Here is a 21,533-nt window from a genome sequence, read left to right as displayed (position 1 = left end):
AGACAACCAACATTAATAACAATACTATTATTGACAGGGAACAGACCTTGTTCCATACAATGTATTACATAGTGGCTTGCAAAAGTATTTACCCCCTTGGCATTTTCCATGTTTTACTACCTCACAACTTGGAATTTCACTGTTTTTTGGAGGATTTGCATCAGTACCTGCAAAGAACATGCATAGAACTGTGAACATTTGGTTTTCTTTTTATTGTGAAGCAAACTGTCACGATGTAAAGATCTGAAGAAAGGGAGAGGGGCCTAAAATTGTCCCTGGAGCTGGGACCATACTATCCCTGTCCCAGGGGCTCTATTGGCCAAGAAATTTGATTCCCATGAAATTATGATATTGAAATTTATTGTGCGTTATTATAAGTGGATGAAATTTCATGAAAACTTTTTCTTGGTTGCTTTTTTTCGTACAGGCCTCTATGCAGAGCCTTAAAAATTGCTTGCAAAAAACACAGCGGTGTTTTTAAGTGCAGAATCTCTGTGTTTCTTCAAAATTTAAGATGTCTTTGAGGGCTCATTTTCTACCTATGAAGAGTGCCAAGTAGGAATACAGAAACTTATAGGCCAAGAAATGCTCCTCTGGGGTTTGAATTTGCAAATAGCCTCTTCAAAATGGAAGATAACTGGAACAGCTATTAATTGCAGCAGCTCTAAAAGCCAGTATCAGCTTGGCACATTCCTCCTAAGTTCACGAGTCAGAGGCTTCTCACCTAGCCAAATCAGGCCTCCAGCTTTGCGCTGATGAGGGGCAAACAACATGAAACACATGTTTGCAAATTGAGTGTCTGGCTTGGCTTCATATTCTACATCAGCTTTGAATTTTAAAATAACCACATCCATCATTAGGCTATTTGCACAAAAAAATACAATAAAATGCTACAAAATATTGGCACCAGAAAAGCATTAAAAAATATCAGAATGCAGCAAAAAATGCTGGAAAATGCTATAATCAAAGCAGTTTACTCTTTTGTATTTTCTGTGGACTGCAGCAGATAAAAAAAACATTATTTCTCCACGCAGAAACATGTCCTTATAATGGCATCTTTTAAATTGTTAATATAATGACTTCCATTTACGATATACAATTTAATTCTGTCTTTTATTTTCATCATATATGTCTGTTAACTTCTATAATAAAAAACTTTTTTTTATCACTTTAAATCTGTCAAACATTTTCTTTATTGATAGCCATACATAATAAAGATATATTGGAGGCGTAATTGCTATATTTGTGACTCTATCTCAAAGTTATTGCTAATAATGAATGAAAATATCTTTCTTACCTTCCTAATACCTTCTGATGGACTGGATACACAATTTTCAGCTCCATTGTTTTTGCTAATAGTTCTCCAGAGTTCTGCAAATGTACTGTCCTGTTCCAGAGTGTTAGTTCCTTTTGCTTTAAAATATTCATACACTGCTGAATCTTTTACTGTCCCATAAGATAAATCCATTTGTTTGGCCAAATCTTGGAATGTTCTGTAACAAATATACAGAAATCATGGTTTTTGTGTTTTGTGCTTTCTTGTGGAAAGAATAAACAGTAAAAAAGTCAATAAAAACTAATATACACATGCAAGGATAAAAAATCCTGAATATACTGTATATATATATATATATATATATATATACTCGATATATATATATATATATATATATATATATATATATATATATATATTTATATATATATACTCGAGAAAAAGCCAACCCGAGTATAAGTCGACCCCCCTAATTTTGCCACAAAAAACTGGGAAAACTTAATGATTCGAGTATAAGCCTAGGGTGGGAAATGCAGCAGCTACTGGTAAATGTCAAAAGTAAAAATAGATACCAATAAAAGTAAAATTAATTGAGACATCAGTAGGTTAAATGTTTTTGAATATCCATATTGAATCAAGAGCCCCATATAATGCTCCATAAAGTTTATGATGTGCCCCATAAGATGCTCCATATTAAAATATGCCCCATATAATCCTGCATAAAGGTTAATACTGGCCCCATAAGATTGTCCATGGACACATTTGCCCAATATAATGTTGCACAAATGTTGATCATGGCCCCATATAGACACTTGCCCCATATAGTGCTGCACAAACGTTATGGCCCCATATAGTGCTGCACAAATGTTATGGCCCCATACAGTGCTGCACAAACGTTATGGCCCCATATACTGCTGCACAAACATCATGGCCCCATATAGTGCTGCAGAAACATTATGGCCCCATATAGTACTGCACAAACGTTATGGCCCCATATAGTGCTGCAGAAACATTATGGCCCCATACAGTGCTGCACAAACGTTATGGCCCCATATAGTGCTGCACAAATGTTATGGCCCCATACAGTGCTGCACAAACGTTATGGCCCCATACAGTGCTGCACAAACATTATGGCCCCATATAGTGCTGCAGAAACATTATGGCCCCATATAGTGCTGCACAAACGTTATGGCCCCATACAGTGCTGCACAAACGTTATGGCCCCACATAGTGCTGCACAAACGTTATGGCCCCATACAGTGCTACACAAATGTTATGGCCCCATACAGTGCTGCACAAACGTTATTGCCCCATACAGTGCTGCACAAATATTATGGCCCCATATAATGCTGCACAAACGTTATGGCCCCATATACTGCTGCACAAACGTTATGGCCCCATATAGTGCTGCACAAACGTTATGGCCCCATACAGTGCTGCACAAACATTATGGCCCCATTGATGCTCCATACAGACAATTGTTGATCATGACCCCATACAGACATTTGCCCCATATAGACACTTGCCCCATATAGTGCTGCACAAATGTTATGGCCCCATACAGACACTGGCCCCATATCTTGCTGCACAAATGTTATGGCCCGATACAGACACTGGCCCCATATAGTGCTGCACAAATGTTATGGCCCGATACAGACACTGGCCCCATATAGTGCTGCACAAACAATATGGCCCCATATAGTGCTGCACAAACGTTATGGCCCCATACAGTGCTGCACAAACATTATGGCCCCATAGATGCTCCATACAGACAAATGTTGATCATGGCCCCATACAGACATTTGTCCCATATAGACACTTGCCCCATATCTTGCTGCACAAATGTTATGGCCCGATACAGACACTGGCCCCATATAGTGCTGCACAAACATTATGGCCCGATACAGACACTGGCCCCATATAGTGCTGCTCAAACATTATGGCCCCATATAGTGCTGCACAAACGTTATGGCCCCATACAGTGCTGCACAAACATTATGGCCCCATTTAGTGCTGCAGAAACATTATGGCCCCATACAGTGCTGCAAAAATGTTATGGCCCCATATACTGCTGCACAAACGTTATGGCCCCATATAATGCTGCACAAACATTATGGCCCCATACAGTGCTGCACAAACGTTATGGCCCCATATAGTGCTGCACAAACGTTATGGTCCCATGTAGTGCTGCACAAACGTTATGGCCCCATACAGTGCTGCACAAACGTTATGGCCCCATACAGTGCTGTACAAACGTTATGGCCCCATACAGTGCTGCAAAAATGTTATGGCCCCATATACTGCTGCACAAAAATGACAAAATCCTGGGAGATAAGATTACTGACCAGCCTCGTTTTGTGTATAAAAAATCTCAAAACATAGGAAATATGATTGCCCCGACGGTACCAAAAAAATCTTTTTTAATACAAACTTCCCTGTTTCATACCAAATTAAAAGGATTCTTTCCATGTCATAAATGTATCATATGCAAACAGACTATTACTCAAAAAAGTATGCATATCGAAAAAGATGACAGGACTATTCAAATTAAGGATTTTATTACGTGTTCATCCACAGGGGTAATCTATACCATAGAGTGCCCCTGCGGAAAATTATACGTAGGGAGAACAAAGCGATCCTTAAAAATTAGGATCAGTGAACACATTCGTAATATAAAAAGGAAATTTTTGGGTCATCCACTTTCCCAGCACTTTGCCGAATGCCATGATGGACAGACGAGGCAGATGAAAGTACTAGGTATCGATATAGTACGCCGACATTGGAGAGGTGGGGATTTTATTAAAGCCATGTCAAGGACTGAGACAAAATGGATCTTCACTTTAGATATCATTATACCTAGAGGTTTAAATGTTGGCATAGAATTGTTCGGCTTCCAATAAACCAAGGCAAGGAGTACTATAGGCTATATAAGGATCATGTATATGGGGCAGGGATCATCCCTGAGGAAGGAGAAAGGCGTCTCCGAAACGCATTGGACCTTTTGATCCTTACTGCACTCCGTATCTATCCTCGGCCACCGTCAGCGGTCACGTGATCTTCACGTCACGAAGGTCCTGCGCACCATCCGGTTTCACCACCGACATCTCACGCGGCACCGGCTTCGCAGGACCCCGCTCTCTATCGGAGGTCAGTTTTAGGTGGCTGCTACCGGCCGGGGCAGCCACCTGTTTTGATAACATTCCACTACCCGGATATATTCAGCACACGAGCGGCACTATTACCGCCTTCTAAGCCGGGACTACTCTTATTGAAGGTAGGAACAGCTGTTTACCTTCATAGGTTTTTTGCACCTATCGCAGGGGATAATATTCTCGGTGTTTTTCAGCCATTCTAGGATATCTAATTGTATATTTTATTTTGTGTCCTGTTTTACTTTCTCACACCCTACAAGTGGACTTTCTGCTATTACCCAGCGCGTACCGGTATATACTCTGATATAAACTAAGTCGATATATTTTTTCTTTTCACAAACAGTGTGTGGAAGTTTGTTGGTGTCGCTGCAGGGTTATTTAGAGAACTAGCTATTGAACCCGTTCTACGCCTGGGTGGCGAGCATTTATATTGGTATATGGTCTCCATCCTGGTATGTGCTGCTCCATCCTGCGTTCCCATCCTGTCATGTGCTGCTTCATCCTGCGTCCCCATCCTGTCATGCGCTGCTCCATCCTGCGTCCCCATCCTGTCATGTGCTGCTCCATCCTGCGTCCCCATCCTGTCATGAGCTGCTCCCATCCTGCGTCCCCATCCTGTGATGCGCTGCTCCCATCCTGCGTCCCCATCCTGTCATGTGCTGCTGCATCCTGCGTCCCCATCCTGTCATGCGCTGCTCCATCCTGCGTCCCCATCCTGTCATGCGCTGCCCCATCCTGCGTCCCCATCCTGTCATGTGCTGCTCCATCCTGCGCCTCCATTCTGTCATGTGCTGCTCCCATCCTGCGTCCCCATCCTGTCATGCGCTGCTCCATCCTGCGTCCCCATCCTGTCATGCGCTGCTCCCATCCTGCGTCCCCATCCTGTCATGCGCTGCTCCCATCCTGCGTCCCCATCCGGTCATGCGCTGCTCCCATCCTGCGTCCCCATCCTGTCATGCGCTGCTCCCATCCTGCGTCCCCATCCTGTCATGTGCTGCTCCATCCTGCGTTCCCGTCCTTATGTGCTGCTCCATCCTGCATCCCCATCCTTATGTGCTGCTCCATCCTGCATCCCCATCCTTATGTGCTGCTCCATCCTGCGTCCCTATCCTTATGTGCTGCTCCATCCTGCGTCCCCATCCTTATGTGCTGCTCCATCCTGCGTCCCCATCCTTATGTGCTGCTCCATCCTGCGTTCCCATCCCTATGTGCTGCTCCATCCTGCGTCCCCATCCTTATGTGCTGCTCCATCCTGCGTCCCCATCCTTATGTGCTGCTCCATCCTGCGTCCCCATCCTTATGTGCTGCTCCATCCTGCGTCCCCATCCTTATGTGCTGCTCCATCCTGCGTCCCCATCCTTATGTGCTGCTCCATCCTGCATCCCCATCCTTATGTGCTGCTCCATCCTGCGTCCCCATCCTTATGTGCTGCTCCATCCTGCGTCCCCATCCTTATGTGCTGCTCCATCCTGCGTCCCCATCCTTATGTGCTGCTCCTATCCTGCGTCCCCATCCTTATGTGCTGCTCCATCCTGCGTCCCCATCCTTATGTGCTGCTCCATCCTGCGTCCCCATCCTTATGTGCTGCTCCATCCTGCGTCCCCATCCTTATGTGCTGCTTCATCCTGCGTCCCCATCCTTATGTGCTGCTCCATCCTGCGTACCCATCCTGGTATGTGCTGCTCCCATCCTGCGTCCCCATCCTTATGTGCTGCTCCATCCTGCATCCCCATCCTTATGTGCTGCTCCATCCTGCGTCCCCATCCTTATGTGCTGCTCCATCCTGCGTCCCCATCCTTATGTGCTGCTCCATGCTGCGTCCCCATCCTTATGTGCTGCTTCATCCTGCGTCCCCATCCTTATGTGCTGCTCCATCCTACGTCCCCATAATGCCTCTGACCCGCTCGGCGCCGAGTGCTGGGGGGCCTTAGCAGGCGGGGACACCGGCGCGCTGTGGGGGTCAGGTGCCGGTATGGCCGCCAGCTCAGGCCCCCTAGCACTTACTATACTCACCTGTCTGTCCCGTTCCAGCGCTGCGCGCCGCCATCTTCCCGGTCTCCTGGCTGTGACTGTTCAGTCAGAGGGTGGCGCCGGCGCGCATTATGCGCGTCATCGCGCCCTCTGAACTGAAGGTCACAGGCCGAACACCGTGAAGATGGCGGCGCTCAGCGGTGGAACGGGGACAGGTGAATATGGCCGATACTCACCCTCCTGGCGGTCCCTGCTTCTCTGTTGGAGATCGTGGTGTGCGTTCAGTGTGAATGCACACCGCGATCTCCCGGGAGCGTCACTCTGTGAGGCCCAGACTGCGCCGGCGCTTGCGCCTGCGCAGTCTATAGAGGCTTCGGACAGAGTGACGCTCCCAGCGTTATATTATAGATATATTACTCACTTTAAAGAAGCACTGAAAACATTAGAGCAGCTACTTTTAAAAGAAATGCGGGATATGTGGGAAGTGGCTACCTTAGAACGCTACATTACATACAACTGCATTCCCAGAGGCCTAAAGGTATACAGGGCACTCTCTGGCAATATTGGAGATCCAGATACACTCCTACAATGGAATACTATGTTCAGAGCGTTTTCAAAACAGGCAGTGGAGTTCATTATAGAGAAAAGGAGAAAACAATTAATGACCAGCAAAAATGCAATTTCCAAACTTTTTGAAACCATTAAACCTTACAGAAAAAATCCTGAAATAATTAAAATCTCAAATAGTATTCGTACTAGAATTAAGAACAAAGAACAGGAAATTATTGACAGAAAAAAGAAAAAATTTCGGAGAGATGCTGTCCCTGTTTGTACCTTTAGGAATACCTCACAGAATGAATCAGATTTTGAAACCATTGATCATATAGAAAGTAGCGTTGTTGAATCCAGTTCCATTCTGGAGAGGTTCTCTATACATCCAACCCCCTCCACCCCGCCTTCCCCTTCTGAAATGGGCATTTTGAATGAGTAACCTATTATCAATAGCCCTCCCAATGTTACAAGAAACCCTCAGGAGGCTCAATATTCACCTCTTACTCCTGTTCCTTCCACCTCTACAGTAACCCACAATCGTTTTCATACTCTGGCAAATATCTGCCAATCACCATCAGAAGGTACACACAATTCCCCAAGAGTTAGGGAATTAACTCCTAAAGGAGATAGATCTGCATTCAATATGGATCTACGTAATCAAAAGGGTAAGAAGAAAAGTAATATGAACAACTATAATAAAACAAATGTAAAACATCCTTTTTTTGTGTAACCGCAAAAAAACAAGGAAAAGGGGCCGCAGAGGCGGGAAATTCGCCAAAAAGAAAAGGCCATTAGAAACCTTGAGTACAAATAAGCCAACTATCTTTAATCTAAGCAAACATAAGTTGGGAGAAGATGAATTGTTACTATTACAGAAAGGTCTCAAATATGCTCCAGCGAGCGGATTCAACAAATTTGAAGCCTATATTGGCATCAAAATGTTTATGAGGAAATTAGCCATACAGAAATATTATATTTAGAACCCTGTGGTCAGGAATGTAGAATCTGCTCAAGAAAACATATATATCCATACTGATCTGAGAAATCCATCAAAATTTCATCCAGTGAACGAATATTCTGCACAGATGGATACATTTCAGACCATTGTAGCAAATGAGATTAGAAAAATAAGTGAGAATAAATGCGGTAAATTCAAGTTTAATTTAACAAGCAGGGAAAGAAATGCTATTATATCTCTACAGCAAAATAAAGAATTGGTTATTCGCCCAGCTGATAAAGGAGGGGGGGTGGTTATTCTGGACCAAGGATCTTATGATAATGAAGCATTACGTTTACTTAGTGATTTCCGTACCTATAGGAAACTTCTTAGAGACCCGACTGCTGATTATATTAAGGAAATGAAAATTCTAACTAAAAAAGGCCTGGATATGGGATTTATCAACAAACATGAGTTTAAGTTTATAAATTGTGGATCTCCTAGACTGGCGGTGTTCTATTACTTACCTAAAATCCATAAGGATTCCACCAATCCACCCGGTAGACCCATTGTTTCGGGTATTCAATGCTTAACAGCTAACATGTCCAAATTGGTAGATTCCCATTTACAAACAATTGTCCCACTTCTACCATCACATTTGAAAGATAGTACACATATTTTACAACTGCTACAGGAAGTAGAATGGCAAAACGGGTACATAATGGGTACCCTTGACATAACTTCACTTTACACGTTCATTGACCATAAAAAAGGATGTGAGGCTGCTAAACACTTTTTAAATAAATTTACTACGGTTCCTCCTGAACAAATTGAATTTTTATGTGAACTGATGTATTTTATCTTAACTCATAATTATTTTTTATATAAGGAGGACTACTACTCCCAGCAGTGGGGTACCGCCATGGGGACCAGGTTCGCACCAAGTTATGCTAACCTCTATGTGGGTGGTTGGGAAGAGCAGTTCATCTACCCAGAAGGGTTTCTGCATGCGAACCTGGTCCTCTGGCTGCATTTTATTGATGATGTTGTTTTTATCTGGTCTGGTGGTTTGGATGCTTTGAATCAGTTTTTAAGAGATATTAATAAAAATATTTATTTTTTAAATTTTACCTCCACCATCAGTACCACTGAAATTAATTTTCTTGACTTAAGGATTTTTAAGGATTGGACTCAAAAATCCAAACGTGTACTTTCATTAAGCCAACTGACACAAACAGCTATATCCCTTTACATAGCTGCCATCTTCCTAGTTGGCTGCTCAATATTCCAAAAAGCCAGTTCATTAGGATATATCGGAACTGTTCTAGGCCTCAGGATTTTGAAAAGGAAGCCCAAATTCTGACTAAAAAATTTTTAGAGAAAGGATATGACGAAACAACATTAGAAATTTCAAGAAAAAATGCCCTGCTAAAACCTAGACAGGATTTGATTAAACCCGCCCCTAGAGTTAAAGATAATATGGACTCCATCCCGATTATAACAAGATTCAACACCAACTCAAATATCCTTCGCAAAATAGTTAGGAGGCATTGGCATATTTTAAAAATGACAAAATCCTGGGAGATAAGATTACTGACCAGCCTCGTTTTCTGTATAAAAAATCTCAAAACATAGGAAATATGATTGCCCCGATGGTACCAAAAAAATCTTTTTTAATACAAACTTCCCTGTTTCATACCAAATTAAAAGGATTCTTTCCATGTCATAAATGTATCATATGCAAACAGACTATTACTCAAAAAAGTATGCATATCGAAAAAGATGACAGAACTATTCAAATTAAGGATTTTATTACGTGTTCATCCACAGGGGTAATCTATACCATAGAGTGCCCCTGCGGAAAATTATACGTAGGGAGAACAAAGCGATCCTTAAAAATTAGGATCAGTGAACACATTCGTAATATAAAAAGGAAATTTTTGGGTCATCCACTTTCCCAGCACTTTGCCGAATGCCATGATGGACAGACGAGGCAGATGAAAGTACTAGGTATCGATATAGTACACCGACATTGGAGAGGTGGGGATTTTATTAAAGTCATGTCAAGGACTGAGACAAAATGGATCTTCACTTTAAATACCATTATACCTAGAGGTTTAAATGTTGGCATAGAATTGTTCGGCTTCCAATAAACCAAGGCATGGAGTACTATAGGCTATATAAGGATCATGTATATGGGGCAGGGATCATCCCTGAGGAAGGAGACAGGCGTCTCCGAAACGCATTGGACTTTTTGATCCTTACTGCACTCCGTATCTATCCTCGGCCACCGTCAGCGGTCACGTGATCTTCACATCACGAAGGTCCTGCGCACCATCCGGATTCACCGCCGACATCTCACGCGGCACTGGCTTCGCAGGACCCCGCTCTCTATCGGAGGTCAGTTTTAGGTGGCTGCTACCGGCCGGGGCAGCCACCTGTTTTGATAACGTTCCACTACCCGGATATATTCAGCACACGAGCGGCACTATTACCGCCTTCTAAGCCGGGACTACTCTTATTGAAGGTAGGAACAGCTGTTTACCTTCATAGGTTTTTTGCACCTGTCGCAGGGGATAATATTCTCGGTGTTTTTCAGCCATTCTAGGATATCTAATTGTATATTTTATTTTGTGTCCTGTTTTACTTTCTCACACCCTACAAGTGGACTTTCTGCTATTACCCAGCGCGTACCGGTATATACTCTGATATATACTAAGTCGATACACTTTCAATATTCACCTGCTCCTCGTTTCATCCGCCGCTCCATCTTAAGCCTCTATCTGCACTGACGTTGAAGCAGAGGGAGCGCACTAACCACGTCACTGGGCCCTCTGACCTGAGCGTCACAGCAGAAGACGATGATGTCGGAGTGGCAGCTGGAACGAGGAGCAGGTGAATATCGCGCAGCGCAGCGCTCCCCTCCCCATTATACTCACCTGCTCCTGTTGCGGTCCCTGCACGTCTGTTCCCTGGCACTGGCAGCTTCTTCCTGTACTGAGCGGTCACCATTACCGCTCAGCTCATTACAGTAATGAATTTGCGGCTCCATCCCTATGGGAGGTGGAGCCTCATATTCATTACTGTAATGAGCGGTACTATGTGACCGCTCAGTACAGGAAGAAGCTGTCAGCGCTGGGGAAAAGACGTGCAGGGACCGCGCCAGGAGCAGGTGAGTATAATTAGACAGCCCCTGCTCCCCCTCCCCTGCCAACTCTTGGGTATGACTCGAGTATAAGCTTAGAGGAGGACTTTCAGACCGCAAAAATGGGCTGAAAATCTCAGCTTATAGTCGAGTATATACTGTGTACTGCTTTTGTAATTTATATACTGACCAGTGTATACTTGTATAAAATTAAAAGAATATTTAAAGCAGACATCCCATGACCGTAAGTATGTGAATCACATTTTTTCAAAAAGGCCAGCAGAGTCAACTGCTGAGGCTGACGTCACACTAGCAGTATTTGGTCAGTATTTTACACCAGCATTTGCAAGCCAAAACCAGGAGTGGATGATAAATGCAGAAGTGGTGCATATGTTTCTACTATACTTTTCCTCTATTTTTTCCACTCCTGGTTTTGGCTCACAAATACTGATGTAAAATGCTGACCAAATACTGCTTGTGTGATGGCAGCCTAACATTGTATTTATTACACATTGTTAAAATTTGGCAAGCTGCACTGCTTGCCAAAAGATTATCTTATGAAAAACCCTTTAATAAAATTTTAAACCAGTCAGCTTTCAGCCTTTGTTTCTTTTACATTCCAATGTTTTCTTTCATTTTGACATTTAATTTGTGGTCTCAATATTTTTAGATTTTGATAGCGCAGTAATTTTTGGACACAGAATGGGATTAACACCTGCAATCATTTGGTACCAGAATATTGCAGTTTATGGTGAAATCATGATTCTCCTATAAAGCTCAGCCTATTCCTGCGCTTTACATAAAGACCAAAATAACAGTAATAGGGGTCATGAATAGGTCCCCTACGTGAACACATCAGTTCCCGAAGATCGAGTCATGGAGTAATGGCATAATTGAAATGTCCTAATTTAAAGGTTGCTGTAAAACAATGAGAATAAAAGGTTAAACTGCAGACAATGGATCAAGTTCTAGTCACTATAACTACAGGCAAATGTTGGCTTTAAAGACACAGCCATCATCTGCCTGATGAGAAGCAGGCTCAGCTCCTGAGCAAGCTTCATACTTTCATTAGCTATAGATGATGAAAATATGTCATTAGTCATTGAGAAGTTAACCAGTCAACTCAACATAAAATGTTGAATGTACAAGCCGCATAGTTTTTCAAGTTAAAGACTTGTTTTGAAAGTATAAACTATTTATATGGGCGATGTAGTTTGAAAAGGGAAAGAAATATAAATCATTAATTAAGCCTAATTTTCAAAATGCATGCATTTAGTTAAGCATTTTCTTCTTTATAGTTTCATGCCATATTTGCTTATGAAAATTAAAATATTTGCTATTTGTTTAGGCACAGGAGCAACCAGCTTTACACAATTTCTTTGCTCTAAGCACATGATTTCAGATTTTCTTTCATCAGGACATTTTCATGAATCATTATTTCAAGTTTCAACATAAGTCAGGCAGATGAAAAGTGCAGAAACTCAACACATTAATAGAAGCTGTTCCTGTTATTATTCAACTTAATTTTTAAGGAGTGTTTGTGATTAATTACTAAATAGCTTATTCCATATGTTAAATATTTTGAAAGTTTCTCAGCAGCTCAACTCCTGCTGCACAAACAGTACCTCAGCAAATATTTTAAAGTTTTTACTAATTAATTCCTTTACAGAATAAAGATTTATAAATACAAAATTACCCCCTTCATGACATGCACCCTATATGTATAGTGCAAGTCAGAAGCGGGTGTATGGAGCAGACTCATAGGTTGTGTGTTTTAGCCAGTTCCTGCCTCTACCAATCGAGCAATGCCCATGATTATTAACCTGTTAAATGCTGCAGCTAAACTCTGGCAGTGGCATTAACAGTATGCCAGCATGAGAGCACATCATTCTAAACGCCCATCGGAGCGTCTCTGAAGAGGCAATTTGCATATAAACTTTCCCAGAGGAGCTTTACATGGCAAATAAGCCTCCTTACCTTGACAAGCCAGGGCTAGTATGTCACTTTCCACAGGGAGAAACCTTACCCCTTAGATCTCAGTCCAGAGACTCTCACCTAGCCAAATCAGTTCTCAATCTTTTGCACTGACGAGGGTCAATAGCCCAAAACACCGTGTCTGCAAATTGAGATTCTGACTTGGTTTTTATCCTAAGTCACATTGCAAGACCCGTTAAAGGGTTGATTGTGCCTTGTAGGATCGCTACTTCCAACTGGTGGCGCTGTAGAGTTCAAGTTTTCTTTCTCTCTGAAGAGGCAATTTGCAATTGAAATTTCCCAGAGGAGCATTGCATGGCGAATAAGCCTCCCTACCTTGACAAACCAGAGCTGGTATGTCACTCTCCACAAAGAGAAACCTTACCTCTTAGATGTCTATATCATATGACTTATTTTTGATTGAGAATAGTAAAAAGCAGATGGCTTTTATAACCTCTTTAGGATCAGACAAAACAAGGTCAAATGTAGTCAAAGTTTACTGTAAAATAAAAACACTAATACATTTGTCTTTAATTTATCTCATAAATACAATAAAGCCATTAACGAGCTAATTATGTACCAAAAGAATCTAAAAATAGATATTTCTCTAGTGAAAATTACCTCAGAGGCACTTCGCCAACAAAAGGGTCATAGGAGAAGCACACATATAAAATACATCAAAAGTCAGCTATAGTGATAATAGCATGATACTGTGCAAGTGCTTACTGCCTCAATAGCTCAACCTTGTTATTATTGAAGGTGCCATTATGCCTGCATGTGTCAAAAAGTGAACTGGACTATGTCAAAAAGTTAGAAACATAATATTATTGTTCCAGAATGTCTAGCTATACAAAGAAAAGTATAACTGATAAGTTTCTGATTATTGAGGTTTCCACTGTTGTAATTTCTACCAACACCTGGAATGATTACTAGGCACAAAGGTTACACATATTCACTGACTTTGCATTTATTGGGATTACATTGAAACTAGCTATTTCTGCAAATTGTAGACTTTGATTTGAGCGTCTAGACATATGCTCAACTGATATTCTATTCCAGTAGGTTATCCACAGCAATTTCAAACTAATCATCAATACTGTAAATAAATAAGTAGTAATTATGAAATAAACTCTTTAACTTATGCTGCAAATAAGGTTTGTAGATATGCACTTTCCTTTGCTTGGATACAAATTTACCGCACTATACAAAAGTGTGTCAGCTGTGGAAAAATATTGCAAATTAAGACTGCTTTGAAAAATAGAAGTGTCAACAGTTTATTTTTATCAATTAAACAAAATGAAAGAGTAAAAGAGAAATCTAAATTGTATCAATATTTTCTATGGCCATAGCCACAATTTGTTAGCAAAACAGCATTATAGCATCAATTCACCTAGGCACACTTGCATATGGTTTTTGAAGGAGCTCAGCACATAGGTTGCTCCAAACATACTGGAGAGCTAACAACAGATCTTTTGTGGATGATTTACAAGGAGAACCAGAGTCAAATATGCAAAAGATATTACAAAATTGTAATTGTACACAAAATTATAATCAAAATAAACAAATAACAGTTTATGAGTATTGTGTGTACATATGCAAATCAGTGATTGGATCCCTAGGTATATAGGCCGAAGAATAAGTCAGGACATGTTGAATTGTAAGTCAAACAAATTGGGTATTACTATAGTGTTATAAATTCATATGTTTATGAAAGACATATCAATAAACTAGTGCCCCTAAACTAAATTAATGCACTACGTTGCACAAATGGAGGTAACATATGTTCAGTGCTAGTCAAATGGGACCTTTGTTTGTTCCAATGTTTATCAGTGATTGTTAGATTACAGAAAACTCATATTGGACATAATGCAAGCTACAGTAGAAATTATACAAAATTTCATCCATTGTGTCTGTCCTGCCTGGATTATGGCCACCTTCCCCAATGTGCATTTCACAGCAATATCAAGTCCTCAGAGGGCGTGCCCCCTGAGGAAGCGATATTGACATGAAACGCATGTTGGGGAATGTGGCTACAGTCCATAAACTGTTATTTGTTCATTTTGATTGTAATTTTGTGCAAAAATAAAATTTTGGAATATCTTTTAGCATAATTGATTCTGGTTCTACTTGTAAATCATCCACAGAAGATCTGTTGTTAGTATGCTTGGAACAACTTCCTGGTTCTACTTGTAAATTATATCATGATAAGTTGCTAATAAATAGGTACACTAATAATGTGGAACTGGTCTTTTTGCAAGATCTTCTGTGGATGTAAATTTGCGCAAATCCTTCTATGTCTTCATATAGTCCCTCACAGACTTGTTGTTAAGAAAATATCACTTTCAGAACTTCTTCACGTTAAAGATATTTCTTAATGACATTGGCAATATGTTTAGGGTGCAGCTGCAGAATAAATTTGGAGCCAATCAGATGCCTTTTTGATGGTATTGCATGATGTATAGGTACCTGCTTGTACTTCTCAGCATGGAGGACATCAATAATCTTGACTTCATTCTCAACTCCATTTGCTGAAATATAGCCCCAAATTTGCAAGGAACCTCCACAATTCTTCACTATTATTTTCAAGCTCTCAATATTGTACCACTTTCCTTCCCTCTGGCAACAAACATTTCAAATTTCAACTCATCAGTTCAGAGGATGTTCTGACATTTTTCTACACTGTGATTCTCATGTTTTCATACATAATTGAGTCGCTTGGCCTTGTTTCCACATTGAAGGTAAGTTTTTTTCAACAATTCTTCATACCTGACCAGACTTCTTAGAACAGCAGATGAGTGTAGCTGGACCCACTGGTTAGTTACAGTTCTTAGCTAACAGCACTGCTGGACATATTCTCATTTTGAAGGTAAGAAAGATGTGTTGTTCATAGGCTGCATTAAGTATCTATAGCTGACTACTGCACTCATGGTTCTAAATGTTACACTTTTTTGATGTCCTCAGTTATGAGAAATACAGACAGATATTTATTCATGCAATACCATCAATAATGCATCTGATTGGCTCCAATTTTTTTTTGTAGTAGCACAATGAGCCTAAACATACCGCGTCAATAAGAACTGTCTTCAGCATAAAGAAACAAATAACAGTTCTAGAAGTGATGACATTTCTCCTTAAGAGCCCTGATCTCAACATCATCGTGTCTTTTTGGGATGGCATGAAGAGACATAGGGACCCACTGAAACCTACAACGACAGAAGTTATATGACTAGCTCTCCAATATGTTAGGAACAACCTTCCTGATGAGTTCCTTCAAAAACTGTGAGCAAGAGTACCTAGAAGAAGTTATGCTTTGGTGCTCTTTCAAAATCAAAAAGCAGTCCCACCAAATATTGATGTGATTTGATTTCTCGTGTGCTCATTCACTTAGAATTTTGTTATGAAACAATATATCAACACTTCTATTTTTAAAGCATTCTTAGTCCTGCATATATTTTTCTACACATATAAAATGTTTGTTTAATACTGTAGTTCTATCTTTCAAAATAAAATGATTGTTGCTTTCTCTTCCTCACCTCCCTTTCATCAGCACATGTACTGGTTGCATCTCTTATTTTATCCTTTCCTGCTAATGTAGCAAGCCAAACTATAAAAGTATGTCTGGATAAATGGAGAGTAGAATAGGTGATGTGAATTTTGCCTAATGTAAGCCATTACTGCTAAATACTTTAAAGATTACAGATTTTAGGAATAAATTCTGGAGTTCTAACCAATTATCCAAGCCCTCATTATTGCTGCACTGCAAAATACTGAAAGAGAACACTGTTCCATATAAACCATTCCTTACTATAGTGGTGCAGGTGAGAAGGAAAGATAAACTTAGTGTCTAAACACAAGGAACACAGTTTAGCGATAAATGGCATAGCCTGACATGCACCAAAATTGAGCCAACAATTTTGCAAAGAATTTTGGGCAAAGTTAGCCAACCCATAGTTAGCCGAGACAAAATAATTTTAACAGCAGTGCAGGTTGGGTTGAAATTGTTTGATCCAACCATTTTTTCATCAAGAAAGACCTAAGTTCCCCAACAATACACATAACAAAGCAATGTCCCAAGCCCATGATATCTACAAATACTTAACCAGACAGATCAATGTTTAAAGGATTCTTTGTTAACCTTGTTATTGACTGCTTTTGATCTTAGAGCTAAACAAGGATTGTACTTAAGTGTGATTAAACCTAAACTCAGTGAAGCAGCATGTTACAATGGTTGTTATTTCATCTATGAAGCATGTATAGACAACAGTGGATTTGTCACACTGATATTGATTATGTGTAGTGGAGCATGCATAACATCTTCTTCACACTTGCCATTTAATTTAGATTGTTAAAGAGTGTATCAACTCAAAAGAATAATGTTTACATTGGGACTTTAAGAGTGGAACCCTAAACTTGAAATGCTTAGCTTTCCATAAAACATGATACTAATTAATTAAAATTGCTAATGTTCAATTCTACTTATTTTTTTTTCTTAAAAAGGATCTTTAGGCTAAATGCCAAGTTTATCCACCAAGGGTTGCTAAAACTGAGAACAAAAGATAAAATGGACAAATTGAGTTGTTCTTTCACTTAAAAAAATCTGAGCACAAATTATTCTAAATAAATGCAGCTGTTCCTTAACCCCATTAATTCTATAACAAAGTATAAAATGTATCACAAGTAGTAAAAATGTTTGTCAACAATAGAATTTAGAGTATAAGAAAAGACTTCACATTTGACTAAACAAATGTCAAGGTAAGTGTGAGTATCCATCAGAAATTATTCAATTAGAGGAGATATTCATGACAACATCTGTTGTTCATTTGCCCTGTTTGATCATATGGATGTCATAAAAGGGGTCATTTACCTCAGACCCCTTAATTAATCACTGCACAGATTAAGTTATAGCCACTTCAGCAATTGAAGACTTGGCCCAGCCTTTTATCACATCATCATCCATTTGTTTGCTCAGGAACCGTGTAATATTATATATGCAGCATATTTTTAAATGACAAGATATCATGACGCAGCAATATAGCTTGAAGGAGAAAAGTGTAACTTGACAGCAAACCAGATAACTTCACTGGCTTTTGTTGTGCCAAGTGTTACATTTCTTCACTCTGCCAAGTTAGTGGATTGACAGGTACCAGAGCCCATAAACTAGTGGAATGTAGAGAGTCTCCTGGTGCCACATAGTCAAGAAAAAAATAAGGAAGATTTTGATAAATTCCTAAAGAAAAAGCAGCGTAGCATAACGCCATCATGCCACTCCAAGATGGCTCCAGTAAGAGAAACATCTGAGTAAAGGGAGGAAGAATCTGAAATGGACTGTATGAGTATAATATCACATGCTGAAACTAGCAAGAGAATCATCAAATTTACAATTGTTTAAAGGGAATCTGTCACCTACTTTTCTGTATATAAGCTGGGGCCACCACCTTTAGGGGCTTATCTACAGCATTTTGTAATGCTGTAGATAAGCCCCTGATGTAACCTGAAAGATAAGAAAAGCAAGTTAGATTACACTCACCCAGTGGCGGTCCGGTGAGGTTTGGGTCCGATGGACGTCGCAGGTGTGGGTCTGGCGCCTCCCATCTTCATACGATGTCATCACTCTCCTTGCTCCATGTCGCAGCTCCCATGCAGGTGTAGAGCAATGTACTGCAGTGCGCAGGCGTGAGAAAGGTCAGAGAAGCCCAACTTGTAGCTACCTATCTATACTCGATGCGTTCTGCTAGCCCTAACACCTTCCACCCATTCCATTGAAGCCATTGTCCAATATAAAAATGGAAAATAATGAACAAAAATACTCCCCTTATTGTTGTGAATTCTGTTGTCGGGCTCCCTCCTGTGGTAATGAATGGTACTTCGGCTGGTTCTGTCCATGGACTTCCTCTGGTGTTTCTGAGTTTCCTTCCACAGGTGACGAAGTTAATTCGTTGGCTGGCTGCTCTATTTAACTCCACTTAGATCTTTGCTCCATGCCACCTGTCAATGTTCCAGTATTGGTCTAGTTCAATCCTGGATCGTTCTTGTGACCTGTCTCCCCAGCAGAAGCTAAGTTCCTGCTTGTATTTTCTTTGGTTTGCTATTTTTCTGTCCAGCTTGCTGTTTTTATTGCTGTCTTGCTTGCTGGAAGCTCTGGGACGCAGAGGGAGCGCCTCCGCACCGTGAGTCGGTGCGGAGGGTCTTTTTGCGCGCTCTGCGTGGTCTTTTTGTAGGTTTTTGTGCTGACCGCAAAGCAACCTTCCCTATCCTCAGTCTGTTCAGTAAGTCGGGCCTCACTTTGCTAAATCTATTTAATCTCTGTGTTTGTATTTTCATCTTTTCTCACAGTCATTATATGTGGGGGGCTGCCTTTTCCTTTGGGGAATTTCTCTGAGGCAAGGTAGGCTTTATTTTTCTATCTTCAGGGCTAGCTAGTTCCTTAGGCTGTGCCGAGTTGCATAGGGAGCGTTAGGCGCAATCCACAGCTATTTCTAGTGTGTGTTGATAGGATTAGGGATTGCGGCCAGCAGAGTTCCCACGTCCCAGAGCTCGTCCTTTATTATCAGTAACTATCAGGTCATTCCGTGTGCTCTTAACCACCAGGTCCATTATTGTCCTGACCACCAGGTCATAACAGTACAGGTGGCCCAAAGTACTAATGCATCTCAATAGAGGGATAAGAGAAGTTCTGAGACCATTTTTTTTTCTTTGCAGTGTGTTTTGTATCTCTTTTCCCCTTTACCTCTGGGTGGTTCAGGACACAGGTGTAAACATGGACATTCAAGGTCTGTCCTCTTGGATGGATAATCTCACTACAAGGGTACAAAACATTCAAGATTTTGTGGTTCAGAATCCGATGTCAGAGCCTAGGATTCCAAATCCTGATTTGTTTTTTGGTGACAGATCTAAGTTCTTGAATTTCAAAAATAATTGTAAATTGTTTCTTGCCTTGAAACCTCGCTCCTCAGGTGACCCTGTTCAACAAGTAAAGATCATTATTTCTTTGTTACATGGTGACCCTCAAGACTGGGCATTTTCCCTTGCGCCAGGAGATCCGGCATTGCGTGATGTTGATGCGTTTTTTCTGGCGCTTGGATTGCTTTATGACGAACCTAATTCAGTGGATCAGGCAGAGAAAATCTTGCTGGCTCTGTGTCAGGGTCAGGATGAAGTGGAGGTATATTGTCAGAAGTTTAGAAAGTGGTCTGTGCTCACTCAGTGGAATGAATGTGCCCTGGCAGCAATCTTCAGAAAGGGTCTCTCTGAAGCCCTTAAGGATGTAATGGTGGGATTTCCCCATGCCTGCTGGTCTGAATGAGTCTATGTCTTTGGCCATTCAGATCGATCGATGCTTGTGTGAGCGTAAAGCTGTGCACCATTTGGCGGTACTATCTGAGCATGGGCCTGAGCCTATGCAATGTGATAGGACTTTGACCAGAGCTGAACGGCAAGAACACAGACATCAGAATGGGCTATGTTTTTACTGTGGTGATTCCACTCATGTTATCTCCGATTGTCCTAAGCGCACTGGGCGGTTCGCTCGGTCTGCCACCATTGGTACGGTACAGTCTAAATTTCTGTTGTCCGTTACTCTGATTTGCTCTTTGTCATCCTATTCTGTTATGGCATTTGTGGATTCAGGCGCTGCCCTGAATTTGATGGACTTGGAGTATGCTAGGCGCTGTGGTTTTTTCTTGGAGCCCTTGCAGTATCCTATTCCATTGAGAGGAATTGATGCTATGCCTTTGGCCAAGAATAAGCCTCAGTACTGGACCCAATTGACCATGTGCATGGTTCCTGCACATCAGGAGGATATCCGCTTTCTGGTGTTGCATAAGCTGCATGATGCGGTCGTTTTGGGGTTGCCATGGCTACAGGTTCATAATCCAGTATTGGACTGGAAATCTATGTCTGTGTCCAGCTGGGGTTGCCAGGGGGTACATGGTGATGTTCCATTTTTGTCTATTTCGTCTTCCACTCCTTCTGAAGTTCCAGAGTTTTTGTCGGATTATCGGGATGTATTTGATGAGCCCAAAGCCAGTGCCCTACCTCCTCATAGGGATTGCGATTGTGCAATTAATTTGATTCCTGGTAGTAAGTTTCCTAAGGGCCGATTGTTCAATTTATCTGTGCCAGAACACGCCGCTATGCGGAGTTATATAAAGGAATCCTTGGAGAAAGGCCATATTCGCCCGTCGTCATCACCGTTAGGAGCAGGGTTCTTTTTTGTGGCCAAGAAGGATGGTTCTTTAAGACCTTGTATTGATTACCGCCTTCTTAATAAAATTACAGTCAAATTTCAGTATCCTTTGCCGTTGCTGTCTGATTTGTTTGCTCGTATTAAAGGGGCTAGTTGGTTCACCAAGATAGATCTTCGAGGGGCATATAATCTTGTGCATATTAAACAAGGCGATGAATGGAAAACAGCATTTAATACGCCCGAGGGCCATTGTGAGTACCTGGTTATGCCATTCGGGCTTTCCAATGCTCCATCAGTATTTCAGTCCTTTATGCATGACATCTTCCGAGAGTTCCTGGATA

At 41.2% G+C, this 21,533-nt stretch overlaps 1 protein-coding gene across 1 annotated transcript in view; it reads right to left on the bottom strand.

The window, feature by feature from the left end:
* GRID1 (glutamate ionotropic receptor delta type subunit 1) overlaps nucleotides 1-21,533 on the bottom strand; it is a 2,008,846-nt gene that overhangs the window by 146,447 nt on the left and 1,840,866 nt on the right. The window contains exon 13 of the mRNA XM_069753192.1: nucleotides 1,298-1,493. Coding sequence (XP_069609293.1) covers nucleotides 1,298-1,493 — 196 coding nt within the window. The remainder of the gene's footprint in view (nucleotides 1-1,297; nucleotides 1,494-21,533) is intronic.

Source organism: Ranitomeya imitator, chromosome 2 (assembly GCF_032444005.1).
Source record: "Ranitomeya imitator isolate aRanImi1 chromosome 2, aRanImi1.pri, whole genome shotgun sequence".
In the NCBI taxonomy this organism is placed as follows: domain Eukaryota; kingdom Metazoa; phylum Chordata; class Amphibia; order Anura; family Dendrobatidae; genus Ranitomeya; species Ranitomeya imitator.
Note: the sequence above shows the minus strand (reverse complement) of the source record. Positions and strands in the feature narration are given on the sequence as shown.